Genomic DNA, 17,731 nt, shown 5'->3' with positions numbered 1-17,731 from the left:
ATAGTATTTAGGGAAAGAATAAAAGAACAATTACATAAACTTAGATGTTCTACTATGTCTGATTACGAGTGGTATAGGGACATGTTTATGTCAAAAGTAATGATGTTAGAAGATGCCAATGAACCATATTGGAAAGAAAGATTTATTTGCGGTCTTCCCTCTTTATTTGTTGTAAAAGTTATAGAAAACATTAAAGTTAGGCTAGGAGAACACATAGATTATAGAACATTAACGTTAGGACAATTGCATGGTTTTACAATAGATACAGGAATAAAAATATGTGGAGATATAAAATTACAAAATTAAATAAGAAAGCAAGAAATAATAGAAAAAACAGAATTAGGAAGTTTTTGTGCACAATATGGAATAGGACCTATACAAGCTCCCAATAGAATAGTTAGAAAAGCGCATAAAAGAAAACAAAATCAAAATCCTCCTAATTATCAAAAGAAATCATATAAAACAAATATCTATAAAAAAACCATATAAAAAGAACACTCCTAAACAACAAAATAATAATAATAACCAATTTAAAGGGAATTGTTGGAAGTGCAGAAAATTTGGACACCATGCTGATAAATGTATGGTTGAAAAGAAAATTAACTCTATTGAAAGTGAAGAACTTAAACAAGTTCTTTATTCAGTTTTAATAAACTCTGAACCAGAACCAAAATTTTCAGATAAAGAATTTGAAGATGAAAATACACAAGAAAATGAAATTTGTCAGTTAGATAATACCTCAGAAGAATCTGAAGAAGAACAAGAATTCTGTTTAGGACCGAGATTATGCGATTGTAATGATTGTAAAATCCCATAATTAAATACTATAACTCGGGACCAAACTCAGTCTTTAATAATAATAATAGAAGAATTAGAAGAAGGGCCTCTAAAGACAGAATTTATTAAAAAACTAAATGAATTTGTTACTAGAGAAGAACCAAAAGAAGTAGTAATAAAACTCATAGAAATGACAAAAGTACTCAATAGATTTAGAACCCCAAGTCAACAAGCAACTATAAAGGATTTACAAAAAGAAATAGTAAATTTAAAGACAGAAATAAAAGAATTAAAAGAATATCAAAAAGATTTAGAAATTAGACTATTATCTTTAGAAGGAAAAGAAATCTTAAGGGCGCAAGAAAATCAAACTAGTACATCAGGTGAAAAAGATCAACCAGACATATTTAATTTAGAGTTATTAACATTAATAACCTCACACAAATGGTGGTGTGAAATTACACTGATAACTGTATTTAATTCAAGAGCAGATGTTAACTGTATACAAGAAGGAGTAATACCCACAAAATATTATGAAAAAACTACAGAGCAATTATCAGCAGCAGGAGGAAATAAACTTAATATAAATTATAAGCTTTCTAAAGGAAAAATCTGTAAAAATAAAATATGTTTTACCACATCATTTATATTAGTAAAAAATATAGGAAACAAAATAATTCTGGGAACTCCATTTTTAACATTATTATACCCTTGTGAAATTAATAGCACAGAAATTATTAGTAAAGTAATACCAGATAGAGAAATAAAATTTAAATTTTTACAACCACCAAAGATTAGAGAATTAAATTTAGTACAAGAAGCATCAATAACCAGGATAAACCAAATAGAAAGAAAACAAAAGCAAATTAATTTTATAAATAAAGAAATAAAATATAAAAGGATTGAAGAACAATTAAAGAATGAAAAAATTTAAAAAATTATACAAGACTTTGAAAAAAGAATTATAAAAGAAATTTGTAATCTAAATCCTATAGCATTTCACCATAGGAAGAAATATGAGATAGAGCTACCATATGAAGAAGGATTTGATGAAACAAATATACCTACAAAAGCTAGACCAATACAGATGAATGAAGAACAATTAAAATTTTGCAAACAGGAATTACAAGAATATCTAGAAAAAGGATTAATTAGACCTTCAAAATCACCCTGGAGTTGTATTGGGTTTTATGTAAATAAAGCCTCAGAACAAGAAAGAGGAGCTCCAAGACTAGTAATAAATTATAAACCTCTCAATAAGGTATTAAAATGGATTAGATATCCTATACCTAATAAACAAGATTTAATTAAAAGATTAATTAATGCCAATATATTCTCAAAATTTGATATGAAATCAGGATATTACCAAATATCTGTAAAAGAACAAGATAGATACAAAACAACTTTTGTAATACCATTTGGGCATTTTGAATGGAATGTAATGCCCTAAGGTCTAAAAAATGCTCCAAGTGAATTTCAAGAAATTATGAACAATATATTTTACCCATATATGAATTTCTCAATAGTTTATTTAGATGATGTATTAATCTTTTCAAAAGGAATTAATCAGCATATACAACATTTAAATAAATTTATAGAACTAATTAAACAAAATGGATTATGTGTTTCAGCTAAGAAAATAAAAAATTTTCAAGATAAAATTAGATTTTTAGGATTTAATATTTATCAAGGTACAATAACACCTATACAAAGATCCATAGAATTTGCAGATAAATTTTCAGATCAACTAAAAGAAAAAACTCAATTACAAAGGTTTTTAGGGTGTTTAAATTATGTGGCAGACTTTTTACCAAATATTAGAACAATATGCGCTCCTTTATATAAGCGTCTTAGGAAGAATCCCCAACCATGGGATGAAGAGATGACTAGAATAGTCCAACAGGTAAAAGTTTTAGTTAAAAATCTCCCTTGCCTAGGAATATCAGATCCTTCAGCCTATTTAATTGTAAAAACAGATGCCTCAGATTTAGGATATGGGGGAATTCTTAAACAAAAATTACCAGATTCCAAGACAGAACAAGTTATAAGATATTATTCAGGAGTATGGCATCCTGCACAGCAAAAGTATTCTACTGTTAAAAAAGAAATTTTAAGCATTGTTTTATGCATACAAAAATTTCAAGATGATTTATTCAATAAAAGGTTTTTAGTAAGAACAGACTGTAAAGCAGCTCCTTCTATTCTACAAAAAGATGTTCAAAATTTAGTATAAAAACATATCTTCGCTAGATGGCAAGCATTATTATCTAATTTTGATTTTGAAATACAACATATAAAAGGGGAAAAGAACTTTTTACCAGATTATTTAACAAGAGAATTTTTACAGGAAAAATGTCAAAAATGGCCAGTGCCAACTATACCCTACCAAAAAAGAGTGATCCAGAAATACCAAAAATCCCTACCAGAGATAAAGGTAAAAAGCCAATGACTTGCTTACAGGTATTACAAAATAAAGCTTAGATCCAACCACCAGAGTTAACCAAACAATATACAGTTTTAGCTAAGCCAGGCCAAAATTCCCAAACAGTTACTACCCAAACTAGAAAGTTACCATCATGAGCAGAATCTGCTTACAAAAAACCCACAATAACTGATAAGACTCCAGAGTATTTTGAAAAGCCATATGGCCTTCCCATAATAGAAATAGAAGCAGAATGGTTTAAATTAAACCGTTCTGAAATAGCAAAAAGAGTGTTCCCTCAAGATTGTCATGTAGTTCCATCATCATCAGAACAAAAAAGAGAGTTCTATGAGTTAATCCTTATTGATTCAAAATCAATAGAATTAACCCATAAAAGAAATGAGAAAAAAGAAATCATGTTTTCAAAATTCAAAATTTGTCAATACTCACTCCAAAAAAGTGGGGACAACACTTATACTGTTACCGAAAGTTTACAATAGAATATCAGCCTCCACAATACAATTATTTTGACTATATAAAAGCATGGAAGAAATTTATATTTCTTCGACCAGATACCCACTCCTGGTTCATTTGGTTCAGGAAAGGGATTTCCTTATATTTTCCAAAATGGTTCTCAGCTTGGTTCCATAATTTTGGGCCAGTTAATCAGATTCTACCAGAAAAGAGCCGAAATTGCCTTAGCCCATTTCAAAGAAAAAACTAATTTTCAAGAGCCATATAAATTCATTTCCTTTATAGCTTCACAAGGTATTTCATGGATTATGATGTGGCAGTATGACTCTGCCAAATTAGAATATGATGCATCAATACAATTGTTGATCAGGACCATAAAAGTGAAGTGATGGGTTAATTTTGACCTAGATTTATTAGCTACCGAGAAAATTATGCAATGGGTACAAAATAATATTCAACATCCTCCTTTAAGTGAAATGTGATAAAAGATAAACAAAAGCAAGCCTTCCTACGACAGAAAGCAAGATTTCTAGCTACTTTGAGTTCAGCTGGAAGTGAAGAAGAATTCAAGAAAATCATTGAAACCATATCTCCAGAGGTTACAAGTATATCCTCTGACAAAGACAACAGAAGAAGCCTTAGCCCAGCCGGAGATGATGATTACGGCTATTTTGTTAATGAAGATGATTGCTATGGAATTTCTCTGTAGTAACAAAAGACAACAAACTTGACAAAAGCTAAAGAGGACACGACATAAAGAAAAAGAAAATTTGACAAAAGAAGAAATTATTTGACAAAAGCAAAAGAAGACATGACATAAAGAAAAAGAAGACTTGATAAAAGAAGAAATTATTTGACAAAAGAAGACAAAAGACTTGATATAAAGGAGAAGTGACAAAAGAAGGAATTATTATTCGAAATCTTAGAATAGTAATTTTCCTTTCTATAAATTGTAAGCTCTGCCTCATTTGAGAGCACGAGCAAATTTACTTGTTTCAATAGCCTTAAGAAAACTCTCTCATTGTAATAGTCTTGACGTCTATTTGAGAAGTTTACAAGAAGTTTGTACTACAATATTGTAAGTTTTATCAAGAATTTCAATATATCATCATTTCATCATGCCTCCTATTTTTATTCTAAAATCAGAACTATATCGATCCTCACCAAACTGGTATCAAAGCCTAATCGGGTTCTTGATTTCAGGAGAGGAGAGAGAAGTTATAATGCTTTTTTACATTTATGATCTTGGAGAATATGAATTTTATATTAGTTTTCACTTTATTTTCAAAATTTAAATTCAACAAAATGTTTTTTTAGAGAATTTAATACCTTTAAGATTTCACAAATTAAACAATAGAAATGTAAATTTAATTTTTTTTAAATTATTTAAGTCATACAATGAAAGTACCTACTTTATTCACATTTCTTCATTATAATTTATTTCATAAATTAATTTATAAATTAAAGATGTTATAAATTGGTATAAGAACAGTTTGTCTTAACAAGCCTGAGGTATAGAACTAGTTTGCTTGTACTACGGCTTGTGTGCATTAATATTTTTGTAGAACCAAAACATAAGATAATTATTTCGTAGTATGACCTATTTGGTACTCTAAACAGGGATTTGTGTGACTATGATTTAATATGTACATATATACGTATGGAATAGTAAGTTTGCTAGTATATATATATGTTTATCTAGATTAGAAAATGGGGTAGACATAAATAAGTTGAAGCAACTGCTAAATTTTCAGCAAGTATGGCTGTTAGAGCTCTTAAAATATGATCAAGATAAATAGCTTGAATTGCCATGATTCATGAAACATCATCCTCCAAAGTTTGACCCAAAAGTTAGATAAATACCAGGAAAGTTGTATCCTGGGTTCATCAAGAAGCTTAATTGTTGCTCAGCTTTTAATGCTGAGTTGTGGGATTTTGTTAAGGGGCCTTAGACTTGTTAAAAACCTTAAAATTGAAGAAGTTTTAGTATAAATAAATTATGAACTAGCTATTTATTTTGTTGGTTCTAACATTTCTGGACCACAAAATGTATCCTATAATTATTGACAAAAAGGAATAGAAAACACAAATGGCATTGGTCCCTTGTTTTTCAGTTAAATATGGCATTTGTCATATAAATAAAAAAATAAAACAAGTACATATCCAATTGAAGAAATCTATTTCTTTAAGACGAACTCAAATATAATTATTTCTAAATTAAATTATTTTTTTAATTTTCATCGTATTTATTATTTTCTAATATTTTCCTCATACTCAAATTTTAACACTTCTAATTTATATTTAATTTTAATTTTTAAAATTTGACATATATGAAATTCAAAAGGCATGAAAGTAATATATAGATTTCAACAACTTATTCCCATAACTTTCATGTCGATTTTAAACATTTTCTATTTAATGAATTCAGGTTTTAAAAAAAAAAATCTCTGCCATTTATAGCAAGAATATGGTTATTATATCTTCTTTTTAGGATATGTAATTTTTAACATTATTTAAAATAGAATTTTATTATGTTTTTAATTTTTATTTTTAATTATTTTTTTAAAAGATATCAATGCAATGTGCGGTAAAATTGCTAGTTGGCTTATATCTAACAACTCAGATTTATATTTTCGAAGTCTAGCATAGTAAAAGGTCTTGATCTTCATTATTACATAAAGTGTATGCCGTGTAACAATAATCATTCCCAAAACCTGAAACAAGTGCTCACGATAAAAAGGCTCCCATGGCCCTTCATTTGCACCTGCTAAAATGGGAAAATAATGATTAGAAGGCCTGAAAACAAATATCATTTTTTCTAAGTGCGCACGCACCATAAGAAATTAATAAATATTCATTTTTTGTTAAAAGTTGTGACATTTAATATTATCAATGTATTAGATTCTCTAATCTTCAATATAAATTTATTATACATAAAAATTCTTATTGTATACATTGGACTTTATTAAACAAAACAAATATTTATATGGACTACTTTAATAATTCCACCTTCATATATTATTCTTCAATTCCTCAAACTTCTGAGCGATTGCATCCTGTTGTTTTTCTTCGTACACTTCTATTAACGACTGTATTGCGCTGGATATCATTACTTTTTTTCGGTCTGCAACGGACTTATCTTGAACATCAACCATGCTCTCACCAGATGAGCATAATCCCTTGAGCCAATCTTCAAGGATCGATGCTTTCTGTACACGAACAAAGAAGGAAATTAAATCAAGAGAAATTTCCGTTGAAAATTATTTGAAAACACAAAATCCTATTACCTACATGCAATTACAACAATGAAGTTTGACTAGAAGTGTGCTAACAATAACTTTGGAGGTGAAAAGTATAGATCAAATCACGTCGAAAATTATTTGAAGACACTTAGGGAAATGTAAATAACAAGATTCATGTTGGGTGGATTAACTCGAGGAATGCTCATGTATGTTATTTGTGATTGAAAAATGCCAATATAGCATAAAGGAAAAGCTGATGACACGAGTAGTAAAGCTAGTAATGCTTTGTTATTTTGAATGCTGGGCAGTAAAGTACCAAAGCCACTTGGAGTAGGGCTAGGGAGATGAGACTTGGTCTTGGGCAATTGCACTATTCTCTCAAACCATACAATACTAATCAAGAATGAACTAATTAGAATGACAAGATGAAGGGACTGCAAAATGGTCCCAGAATGGAGTGGAAAACACAAACATTAAACTAAGTACTGTAAAGACCAGAATGTTGAGATCATTGCATTGACATACAAGAATGAACACAGTAGAGATATTGAAGTTTAGAACAAACCAAAATCTAACTAAACATGAAAAACTAACTCGGGATGCATGAAAGGGAGAAGGGATGTTGCCAAGTCTCAACAAGGAGATACAAGAGATGAACAGGGAATAATTTCCCTGAACCGTGTAACTGATCCTTAAGAGTACAGCTATAACAGAAAAGGTGGCACTTGAAGGGAGGGACCCCTCAGTTGTTTCCTAATTTATTTCTTGATTTGATATTGTAATAAATCTGTTTGGAATCAGATTTGAATCCTGATCAGATCATAGGTGATAAGCTGCATTGAAAACTGGTCAACTACTTCAAGTTTATATCTAAGGGAGCAGAATCATGTAGTCCCTAGAGCATTTGTCAGAATGTCAGCTGTCTGAACAAATACAGGAATGAGTGACAGAGAGACTTCTGTTGATAACCATTTCGTGAAGAAACGCTTTATGGTGGAGAATGACGTAAGAGGGATAGAGGCCATAGCTGATTTACTAGTAAATTGAATGACCACTACAAATCCATTTTGCCTTCAAAAACTTATCCAGGAGTTAAATGCTAAAGAACATAATAAGGAAAATGGAATGATTTTCATTAATAGTGAACTATAGAGCTGATGGGTCAATCGACACGTATGACAGTGAGCAGCTGGTCTGCTTAGCTGGACAGGCCAGGCCCGTTTATTGTTTATTAAACAAGCCAGGCTTAAACTTTATTGAAGCCTTCTTAACTCAATAAGCCAGGCCTCAAAGTCCAATGTTATCAATGGCGGATGGCAGAAAGCAAAAAATATGGCCGATGCCATGGCGGTCATAATAAATATATATATATATATATATGTTGCAAAATGTGATATAAAACTAGAAAACTAATTACATACAAAAGAAGGATGGTTTTGAGAAAAGAAGAATAAAATGGTTGTACAATAGTGGAAAAAAGCTGAAGTTATAACAGAAAAGTAGAGAATTAAAAATACATATGGAGAAGAAAACTTGGATGTGAAAACAGAAAAATAGAATCAAGAAAACAAAATAATAAGGAAAAACGAAAAGAAATGGGGGAGTAAAACAGGACGGGAGAGGGAAAAACAGAATTGAAAAGAAAAAAAAAAGAATAGGAGAGGGAAAAACTAAGAGCGACAGAGCCCAGAGAAGCAAAATGGAAAATGGATGTTGAAAAACAGGGCCTTCCACTCACAGTTGTCAGAAAACAGCCGGAAAGGATGTCTTCTCTGGCAAAAATGGTGAAAGAGATGAAGGAGAAGTTGGCTTTAGAGAAGAAGGAAGAAAAACAGAGCAAAAAGAACCCTAAAAATTTTACCCTTAGAAGAGAAGGAAAAAATTTTAAGTGGAAAAAGTCTATTTTGCCCTTAAAAAAACCCTAAAATACATATAGCAAGGGCAAGATCCAACTTTCACTATCTTTCTCCATTATTACCCTTCAAAAGTGCACACCCACACCAAGACACTACAATTAGGGCTTAAGTTCTGCGAATAAAGAAATACTTACACAGCAAGCATCACATGGACAACCGTCGCTCCACAGCGGCACAATAGCCAACCACCACTCCACAGCAACACAACAGCAATGAAGGAAGAAAATATGTGATTTAGGGTTTGGGCTCTCAGATTTTCTTTTTGGAGCAGGGCAAGCCAGTGGCCCAACTCAATTTTTCCGGCAAAAATGCCATTGTTCTACATTTTCTGCCATGGCCGCCATTACCACCATGGCGCTGCCATGGAAAAATGCCAGAAACGGTAACGCTGTAACGACGGGGTTAAAAACCGCCACCTAAAGGTCAGCATATTTAAATTATTATTTATCTTAATTTGATAGACCAGTCGACCTATTTAAGTAAATAGGCTTGCTGGCCCATTTATGTATGCAAGCCTACTTGGGTTAATAGATCTTTTGTCCTATTTATAGGCCTCATAAAACAACATATAATAAATTTAGGCAAGACCAGGCTTATAAATGGGTCAGGCCAAGCTTTAAAAAGAGCCTGTAACAGATAATTGGGCTATGTTCAGACCAGCTATTTAAGAACCAGGACGGGTCAGGCTTACGCTTGTTTCCCTTACAAATCAAGGTTAGTTGCCAAGTTCATTGAAATCAATGGAAAAGATTACTTCAAGACCATTGCTTTAGCTTCTATGATGAATACAGTTAGAGCAATACTATCTCTTGTTGCCAATTATGGTTGGGAGATGCAGCAATTTGATGTAAGAATGCTTTCTTACATGGAGAGCTTGAGGAGGATTTATAAGGAAATACCTCCAGGATATGGTGTTAATTTTGCTGCCAGTAAGCTTGAAAAGGCCTGTATGGGTTGAAACAATCTTCCCAGGCCTGTTTGGAAGGTTTACTAGTCATGAAAGTCTTGAGATACAAACAAAATGAAGGGATCATACTTTATTCATCAAATATTCTGATTCAGGGGGAGTTACAGCTCAGTTAGTGCATGCGGATGACATTAATTGACAGGGAATGAAAGGGAAAAACAGCAGATCTTGAGTCAGTGCTTGGCTAAAGAATTTAAGATCAAAATCTTGGGAAAACTGAAATAGTTTTTGGGGATTGAAGTGGCACAATGAAGGAAAGAGATCTTCATATCTCAGCAGAAATATATCACTGATTTGCTAATGGAAACAGGGAAGACAGCCTGTATACCTGCTGGCACTCCTATAAATCCAAACCCAAAATATTGATTTTGGTTGTCTGGCAAGTAATTTCATTGTCTGTATTTCACTATAATTTCCCATTCACATTGGAATAAATACCTTCACTAGAAAATCTTTCAGCTGTTGATCATTTGTGCTCGAGGTAAAGCGTAGAATGTGTAACATTGTCATGGTAAGCTGCATCAAGAAATAAAGAATTCAGTTAAGCAATCAGATTGATGAATGTCACAACTCCAAGATTCTATGATAAAGATAAAATAATAAGAACTCGAAGTTTATTTAAAGTTTATATAAATTGCCTTCTAGCTTTGACATGTCTAATTACTAAATGACTTTTCTAATTCGGTCATAATGTTCTCACAACAAATTTCTACAACAATAAATTTCTTTGTATCGTCTCCCATCACATCACCCATCTTGATTTATCACTCCTTTTTTTCTCCTCTCTTCCTATTTCTCTAGTTTGCAACAAAAATTCTACAAATCTTTTGTACAAATAGCATCTCTCTTTCTGATTTGATGTTTAAAATAGTAATAATATAATATTAAGATTAATGGATATTTTTGTCAATACAAGTAAAAGCAGGATTTTATTCAATGCAAAAGCAACAAAATGTAGCGTTCACATCAGGGGAGTCAAAATGAAGTTTGAAAGCTCAAACTTAGTTTTGCATCAAAATTGCAACACAATAGTTGGATGACGTTCCAGACAGAATACAACCTACAAATGGGGGTTTGGCTTCAGCAATGCTATACTGAACACACCCATAAACTATTACCTAGAGATACATGAATAGATTTTAATTTATATTGCGTCTCTAACATGACACTTCATACAAATGCCCTTTCAGTTTGAATTGTGGACAACGCAAACCCCTATAGCGTGTAGTTAAATTCAACATTTATCAGAAGAATAAGGGAACTCGAGCCTATTTGGTAATAATAGAGGTTTTGATACCATGTCAAGAGCCAACAATCCCAAATGCGTAAGCTATTAGATGAAGAAGAGTGTGCAAGTCATCACATTCCAAAAATTGTAGCAAAAGCCTTTTAAATGTTGCCAAAAGCAAGTTTAATTGTGAATACAACTATACCTAGACCTACAAGGCAACAATGCTACTTAGTTTGAATCACAACAGTTTTAATTCATGCCTATTTGATTGACCACTCCAACATGATTAACCCCAAATGGCATTGATGAATATGAAGTATGACCTGTTTTTGAAATGACACCCTGTACTTGAAATTTGATGGGCTTGAAATTTGGTCTTCATCTATATTCTCCATTACATGCTCAACAGAATGCAAAATATCTGAGAAGGATTGACCATAATCTGTGAAAGCACAAGAGAACTAGTTACATTCAGATGAAAGCTTCAAACTAAAAATTGTGAACGATGAAAACTAATCAGAAGCCAATACATTTTAAGATAAAAGTAGATAAAAACGTAAATGGAAATGAAGGTTTTATTTATGGTAGATTATAATAAATCATGGTCCATTTAGTATGCATGATAGAATAAGGTCTATAGTACAAGATTTTGACAGTTAAGATCCTTGTAATTGATTCTGTTAAGGAATCAATGTATGAGAATAATTTTAGGATCCTAGTATAAAGTTATACAGCAGTTTGGAATCATACACTGCAAGGCAAACCACTCCATATTCTTCCGATGCTCACCCTCTAACAAATATATCTATCTTGTAGTTTATGTAGATGAAATTGTGATTACAGGTAATGATCAAGGGAGCATCAAGGCTCTAAAGCAACTCTTCTGCCAAAACCCATTCTAAACCATTTCTAGAGTTGTCTAGGAACCCATAGCTAGGAGAAAGAGTCCCTTCATTTGCAAAATCGCATGACAAAGGGGAATTAATCATATGTGCCTATTCCTTTCTCCCCCAAAGCACCTATGTGCCTCCTCACTCTTGTTGCAGCGTGCTCTGGTGCCAGTGGAACGTATTCTGGTTTTTCCTCCCTTTGTCCATTGTTGTGTGATTGTGTCCTTCACTGTTATGTTGTGGGCTTGTGTGATTCCCACCCACTACTCTAGCTATGTGCTTTATTGTGTGCTCTTATTTTTGGTAAAGGAAGATAAGTTTAATAAAATGTTTGGTGTGATTTAAAGGCTATTTTTTTATTATCACTATGCAAGAAACGAATAGAGCAACCAAATTGTGTTTGAATTTCACTGCAAAAATTCTGAAAAATTGTAAATAATTCTGAGCACTCTTTCATTAAGAAAATCCAAGTACATCTTGAGTAGTCATCAATGAAAATAACAAAGTACCTATATCCTAAGATAGAATTAAAACGAGTCAGACCCCACACATCTAAATGAACGAGATCAAATGGAGATTTTGCTTGACCATGGACAGCACTTGGAAAAGAGGCTTGAATGTGTTAACCTAACTAACATGATTCACACTCCAAATACTGCAAATGAGAGAGGTGAGGAACCATTTTCATCAATTTATTTAGACCTGGATGACCTAGACGAATATGCAAGAGAAGAGGGGAATCTATAACAGCGCAGACAACAGAGGATAGAGGTTGGAAATAATAAAGACCACAAGATTTAGATCCTGCTCCAATTATCTGTCTGTACTCCAGTCTTGTATAGAGAAAGTTTCAGCAACAAACATTATGGAACAATTATGAGAATGAATGAGTTGACTAACTAAGACCAAATTAAAGGGACAACGAGATACAAGAACATAATTTAAGGATAAATCAGGAAGAGGAGTAGTTTGTCCAATGCCAATGGTATTAGCTTTTGAACCATCAGCAAGGGTGATGTGGTGTGCTGTTTTAGGTTGTAACAGTTTTGAGAAAAGGGAAGGATTACCAGATTGAGCTATGGCAGGGGAAGATTGTTGTGCTCCTGCCTTTAGCTGGATGTACTCCTGATATTTCATGTCTGAAAATATTCTCATTGTCTCTACCAAGTTCAGTTTGTTGGTTGATTTCTCAAGAAACCCAATCAAAGAATAGCACTTATCTTGGGTGTGGCCCATTCGCTTACAATAAGAGCATTGTGGAAGAATACCAGAACTACGACCTCCTCTTCCACCATCTCAACCACGACTTCAACCTCCACGGCTGGTCATATTAGAAAGTAATGTAGAAGACTCCAAAACTGGTTAGGAACCATTTCCAGACATAGTTTCTAGAAAGGGAACACACAATAGTCGATCAATGAGGTTCTCTACTGTAGGTACAGAATTTAGTTCTGAACAGATTCAAAATCTTTGTGAAGGCCATGATGGACGAACACCATGCACATGTTATCAACTGTGTCTACAACTTTCTGAAGGTCATCAACTATCAAGACCAACTTAACTTCATCAATGGTGGACTGTGCTCTTTTCAAATATGATGGGAGGTCATTATCTATCATCTTAAGTGCAGCCAAATTATGTACGATGTCACAGAGATGCTGAACATCATTCGAATAAATACTAGGAGCATTCTTCCATATATTGTCACGTCTTATATGTACAAAAATGAACTAACAACTTTGGGCCAATGGAATGCCATAGTAGTGAAACCAAATGATAATCAGCCTTCTTCCACTTATCTCGTTCAGTGGGATTAATGTCTTGTCTTCTTAGTCAGATGATCAGAGAGACCTTAACCCAAAAAGCAGATTTCCACCATAGCTTGCCAATCCATATAATTTTTCCCATTAAGAGACAGGGTGTGCCAACGAAGGCTGAGTGTTTGGCGCACATGGTAGTGCGTGGGCTGCCAGGAGATGGCAACGATCGGTGGGACAGCCAATTGGAGACTTTTGGGTCCAGTGCCAAAGTGTTAGGTCAAATGGTGGCCAGACATTGGGATAACTAGGATTGACGGTCTTTAGATTGTGCATTTTGTTTTATGAGGCCCACAAGATTTGAGCTTTGATACCAACTTGAGACAAGTACAAAACTAATTTAGGGTAAATTTAAATGCTCTCATGTCATTCAGCAGTCTTTGAATTTATAATTACATTTTGTACAAACTAAATCCCTTGATTATAAGGATTGACTGAGTATTTCCAACTCATCCTAATTACCTTATTTACACAATAAATCAGATTTCTATAAACAAGGAAAGAATGGTAAACTACATTAATAACAGAAATACAGAGATTCTCAAAACTGAGTAGTTTTTGACCAAACCTTATAGCATTATGTGATCTATATAGTCGACCTCGCCTATAGGAATAATGCCTTTGTTGTTATATCTTTAACACTTATCCCCAACTTAAAGTTTTTGCATAGGAATTAATCAAATATATTTCCAAAAATGGCAAAGAAGTCTCTGCACTTCTTTGGTGATAGTAGAAACAAGATAATAAAGAACTGATAGAAATTCATTGTAAGATAAAATGTTACCTTGCACAGACGCTGGCACAGCCAATGCTGCAGCAGCTAGTATCCTGATTTTAAAATTTGATGAATCACGTAATAGTTGCAGAAGAATACCAAACACATCTGGAGACCTGCAAACAGACAGCATGAAACATTGTTTGATAGTTATACATTTCTGTGTCAGACATGTAATGGATATGAATGGATATTCTGTTTACCTACTTCCTACCAATGTTATCAATGGCGGATGGCAGGTCATGGCGGAAACCTAAAAAACTGCTATAAAATTATGGCAGCCGCCATGGCGGATTATGGCAGAATTATGGCGGCTATAATAAATATATAAAAAATACTATATATAGGTAATAAAAAATTATAAAAAAAAAGTTAACTCAATACACATGTAGCTTCCACCCATAATTCAATACAAAATAAACATTTTTAAATTTTTTGTTATGTTATCTTCTTTTATTTATCTTTTCTTCCACTATTCTTGTTAGGGTTCCAATTAAAATGTTTACTTTTCTTTTCTGTCCCACAGTTTTCAGAGTTTTATAAGAGTAAAAAGACTTTTTCCTTTTAAAAAAATTTAGATTTCCCTTTTTGCCTTATGTTTTAAGTTTTTTTAAGGGTAAAATAGTCTTATCACACTACTTTCTTTCTCCACTTTTGTTCGAGCTATCTTCTCCAATATCCATCTTCCTCTCTCTCTTTTAGTGGGCCGTCTCTGTCTTTGGTTTGGGGTGGCTCCATTCCCTCATTTGAAGGACTAGTTGCTGGAAATAGAAGTTGAAGTTGCCGGAGATGGAGGACTAGTCGCCAAAAATGGAGGTTGAGGTCACCGAAGATGGACAACAAAATGGCGGCCGCAAGCAAAACATGTAATAGGTCAAAGAAGAGAGAGATCTAAGACGAGTTCAGATCTACGTCGAAGACAAAGAGAAATCGGAGAAGATGACGATAGAAATAAGTTGGAGACGAACAGAGATGAGAGAGATTAGAGAAGAGAGAATTCTGAGATGAGGGAGTAGAGTTTTGAGTGACGAAGAAGAGGACTTACCTAAGTTTTCTGCGCAGGTCACCCTTGGTCTGGGTCGAGTTTGGGCCCAAATCACTGAATTCGCCATTTTTCAAGGTTTTCTACCATGGCCGCCGTTACCGTCATGCGTGTAACGGCCGCCATGGTGCACCATGTAAAAAGGCCATATAATGGAAGCGGTTTAACGGCAGGCTTAAAAACTACCACGCCGCCATTTGACAACACTGCTTCCTACAGTTGACATTGTCAACACTAGTTTGTTCACCTTGGCCACCTCTATGTGGATCTGATCTTAAAATATGTGATTGTCAGTCCATCCCTTTTTCAAACAGATTGTTTTTCCACATGGCGTTAGGTGATTTGTGCCTTTTGTAATATTCTGCCATGTTATACAAATCTCCCAAGGAATCTTTTTAAAGCCTTGTTAAGATGTCCCATATTGGCCAGGAATAGAGCCAATATAAGTGCTTGAGTAGTCCTTCTTCTATGAGCTAGCTTTTGGAAGTGAGTTAGGCTTAAGTTTCTTAAGATGGTATCAGAGTCTATTCAGTTTGAATGTTAGGCCACACAACACACAAATGTCTAGTCCTACAAACTTTATCAGATGTCTAATCCTGGGTGTGAGGAGGGTCTGTTAAGATGTCCCACATTAGCTAAGAATAGATTCAAAATAATCCTTATAAAGGTTTGGGTAATCCTCCTCATATGAGCTAGCTTTTGGGAGTGAGTTAGGTCCAAGCTTCTTAATAAGCCCTATAGAAGCTTTTTCTCATTTGTCTCTCCATGGCTGGCAAGTTTTTGTTCTCAATTGTTTCATGCTTTGGGTACTGTTTGATGGCATCCATAATTGGAGTTATTTGGGCATGGATATGGACATTATATAGCTTCCTTAGCTCAATTTAGCCATTAATAATGTGATTTTATGCTTAGCTTATCTAAAGTTCATTTGGGATTTAATTATCACATCAAGGATAACTTTCGGGTGAGGTGATATAATGCTTTTTTAAAAATTTTAATAAAATTCCTGGAGCCTAAGTTATGGCTATGAGAAGAAATGACAACGTTGAAAGCCTTTAAAGCACATGAATCAGCTCATAATGTTGTGCATGATCTAGCATGCTAAGGCTAATCAAGAAGGACCAGTACATGAGTCTTCAAACAATCGAACCAAGCCATGGAGGTGTATCATATGGGAATGCATGGCACAGGGTCATTTGCAGATAGGCCGGTCAGATTTTTTTGAGCGAATTGGAGGTTGCTGATCCAGGAGGACAGTACCAAAAATGTTCAGGAAAGTGAAGATGCTACATTTGCAGGGTACAGGGAAGAAAAAGGATCTTTCTTTAGTAAACTGATACCATGCTAAAAAGAAAAAGGTTTTAAGGAATTGTGTTTTTGTTCATTCATTACTAATCTGATTGACATATATGATGAAGCCACACTTGTGGTGCAAAGGGAAGAATATGGATCTCCCCTTAGGTTATGTTTGGGAGTCATAATAGTCAATCCCGGCGGAGAGGCGCGGAGCGGCCAACCTCAAAAAAGCTATAGTTGGGATAGGGGTAGCGGGATGACCGCTATTCTGAAGTTTTAATACACACATACATGCTGAAAAATATAAAACTAATATGCAAATTTGGATAAAAACGTAAAAAGAAAACTCAAATTAGAGAAGGAAATAAATAACAAAAAGCAAAGGGTGCAGGAGCAGCCATTGCTTCTACTTGAAGCATTGAAATTTGAAACAGAACAAAGTAGGGGAATCAAAACAAAGAGGGAAATAAAAAAAGTTCAATCATCGGAAAATGTGCAGTTCGCTAGAAAGTTCGCCAGAGATGGAGAAGATGACAGGAAAGTGTTTGGGTGATGTTGGAAGCTTCACTGACCTTGAACAAGACAACAAGAGATGAAAAAAATGACAATAATCTGGGTCACATTAGAGGCTTCACCGGAGACGATGAAGATGACCGGAGAACCTCCCTTTTCTGTTAGAAGCCTCGTCAGAGATAAAGGCCACACTCCAGTGGGGGAAATAGATAAAAAAGAGATGAAATGAAAGGAGAAATGAGAGGAGAGTTGAAAGGTGAGTTGAGGGGCTAGGGTTTGCAAGAGGGAAGGAGAAGATTCAGAAAATAAAGGGGGGCTGAAATCCCAATACTGCCCCACCTTAAAAGCCCCCAAAGTTAAAAAAAATAG

The 17,731-nt window shown here is 33.8% G+C and overlaps 1 protein-coding gene across 4 annotated transcripts in view; it reads right to left on the bottom strand.

The window, feature by feature from the left end:
* LOC113856037 (HEAT repeat-containing protein 6) overlaps positions 1-17,731 on the bottom strand; it is a 63,848-nt gene that overhangs the window by 9,394 nt on the left and 36,723 nt on the right. For 2 of the 4 annotated variants that reach the window (XR_003502856.1, XR_003502857.1), the window contains 4 exons: positions 14,521-14,627; positions 11,353-11,471; positions 10,237-10,314; positions 6,635-6,882 (listed from right to left, as the gene is read on the bottom strand). Coding sequence is in view for 2 of the 4 variants with exons in the window: in XM_027487662.1 (XP_027343463.1) it covers positions 6,685-6,882; positions 10,237-10,314; positions 11,353-11,471; positions 14,521-14,627 (502 nt within the window). In the remaining 2 variants the exon portion in view is untranslated. Of the gene's footprint in view, positions 1-6,276; positions 6,438-6,634; positions 6,883-10,236; positions 10,315-11,352; positions 11,472-14,520; positions 14,628-17,731 lie in introns of those variants that run through there. The other 2 variants (XM_027487662.1, XM_027487674.1) reach the window with 2 other exon arrangements.

Source organism: Abrus precatorius, unplaced genomic scaffold (genome assembly GCF_003935025.1).
Source record: "Abrus precatorius isolate BTA unplaced genomic scaffold, Abrus_2018 Scaffold1, whole genome shotgun sequence".
In the NCBI taxonomy this organism is placed as follows: Eukaryota; Viridiplantae; Streptophyta; class Magnoliopsida; order Fabales; family Fabaceae; genus Abrus; species Abrus precatorius.
This window is presented reverse-complemented; position numbering and strand designations above follow the sequence as displayed.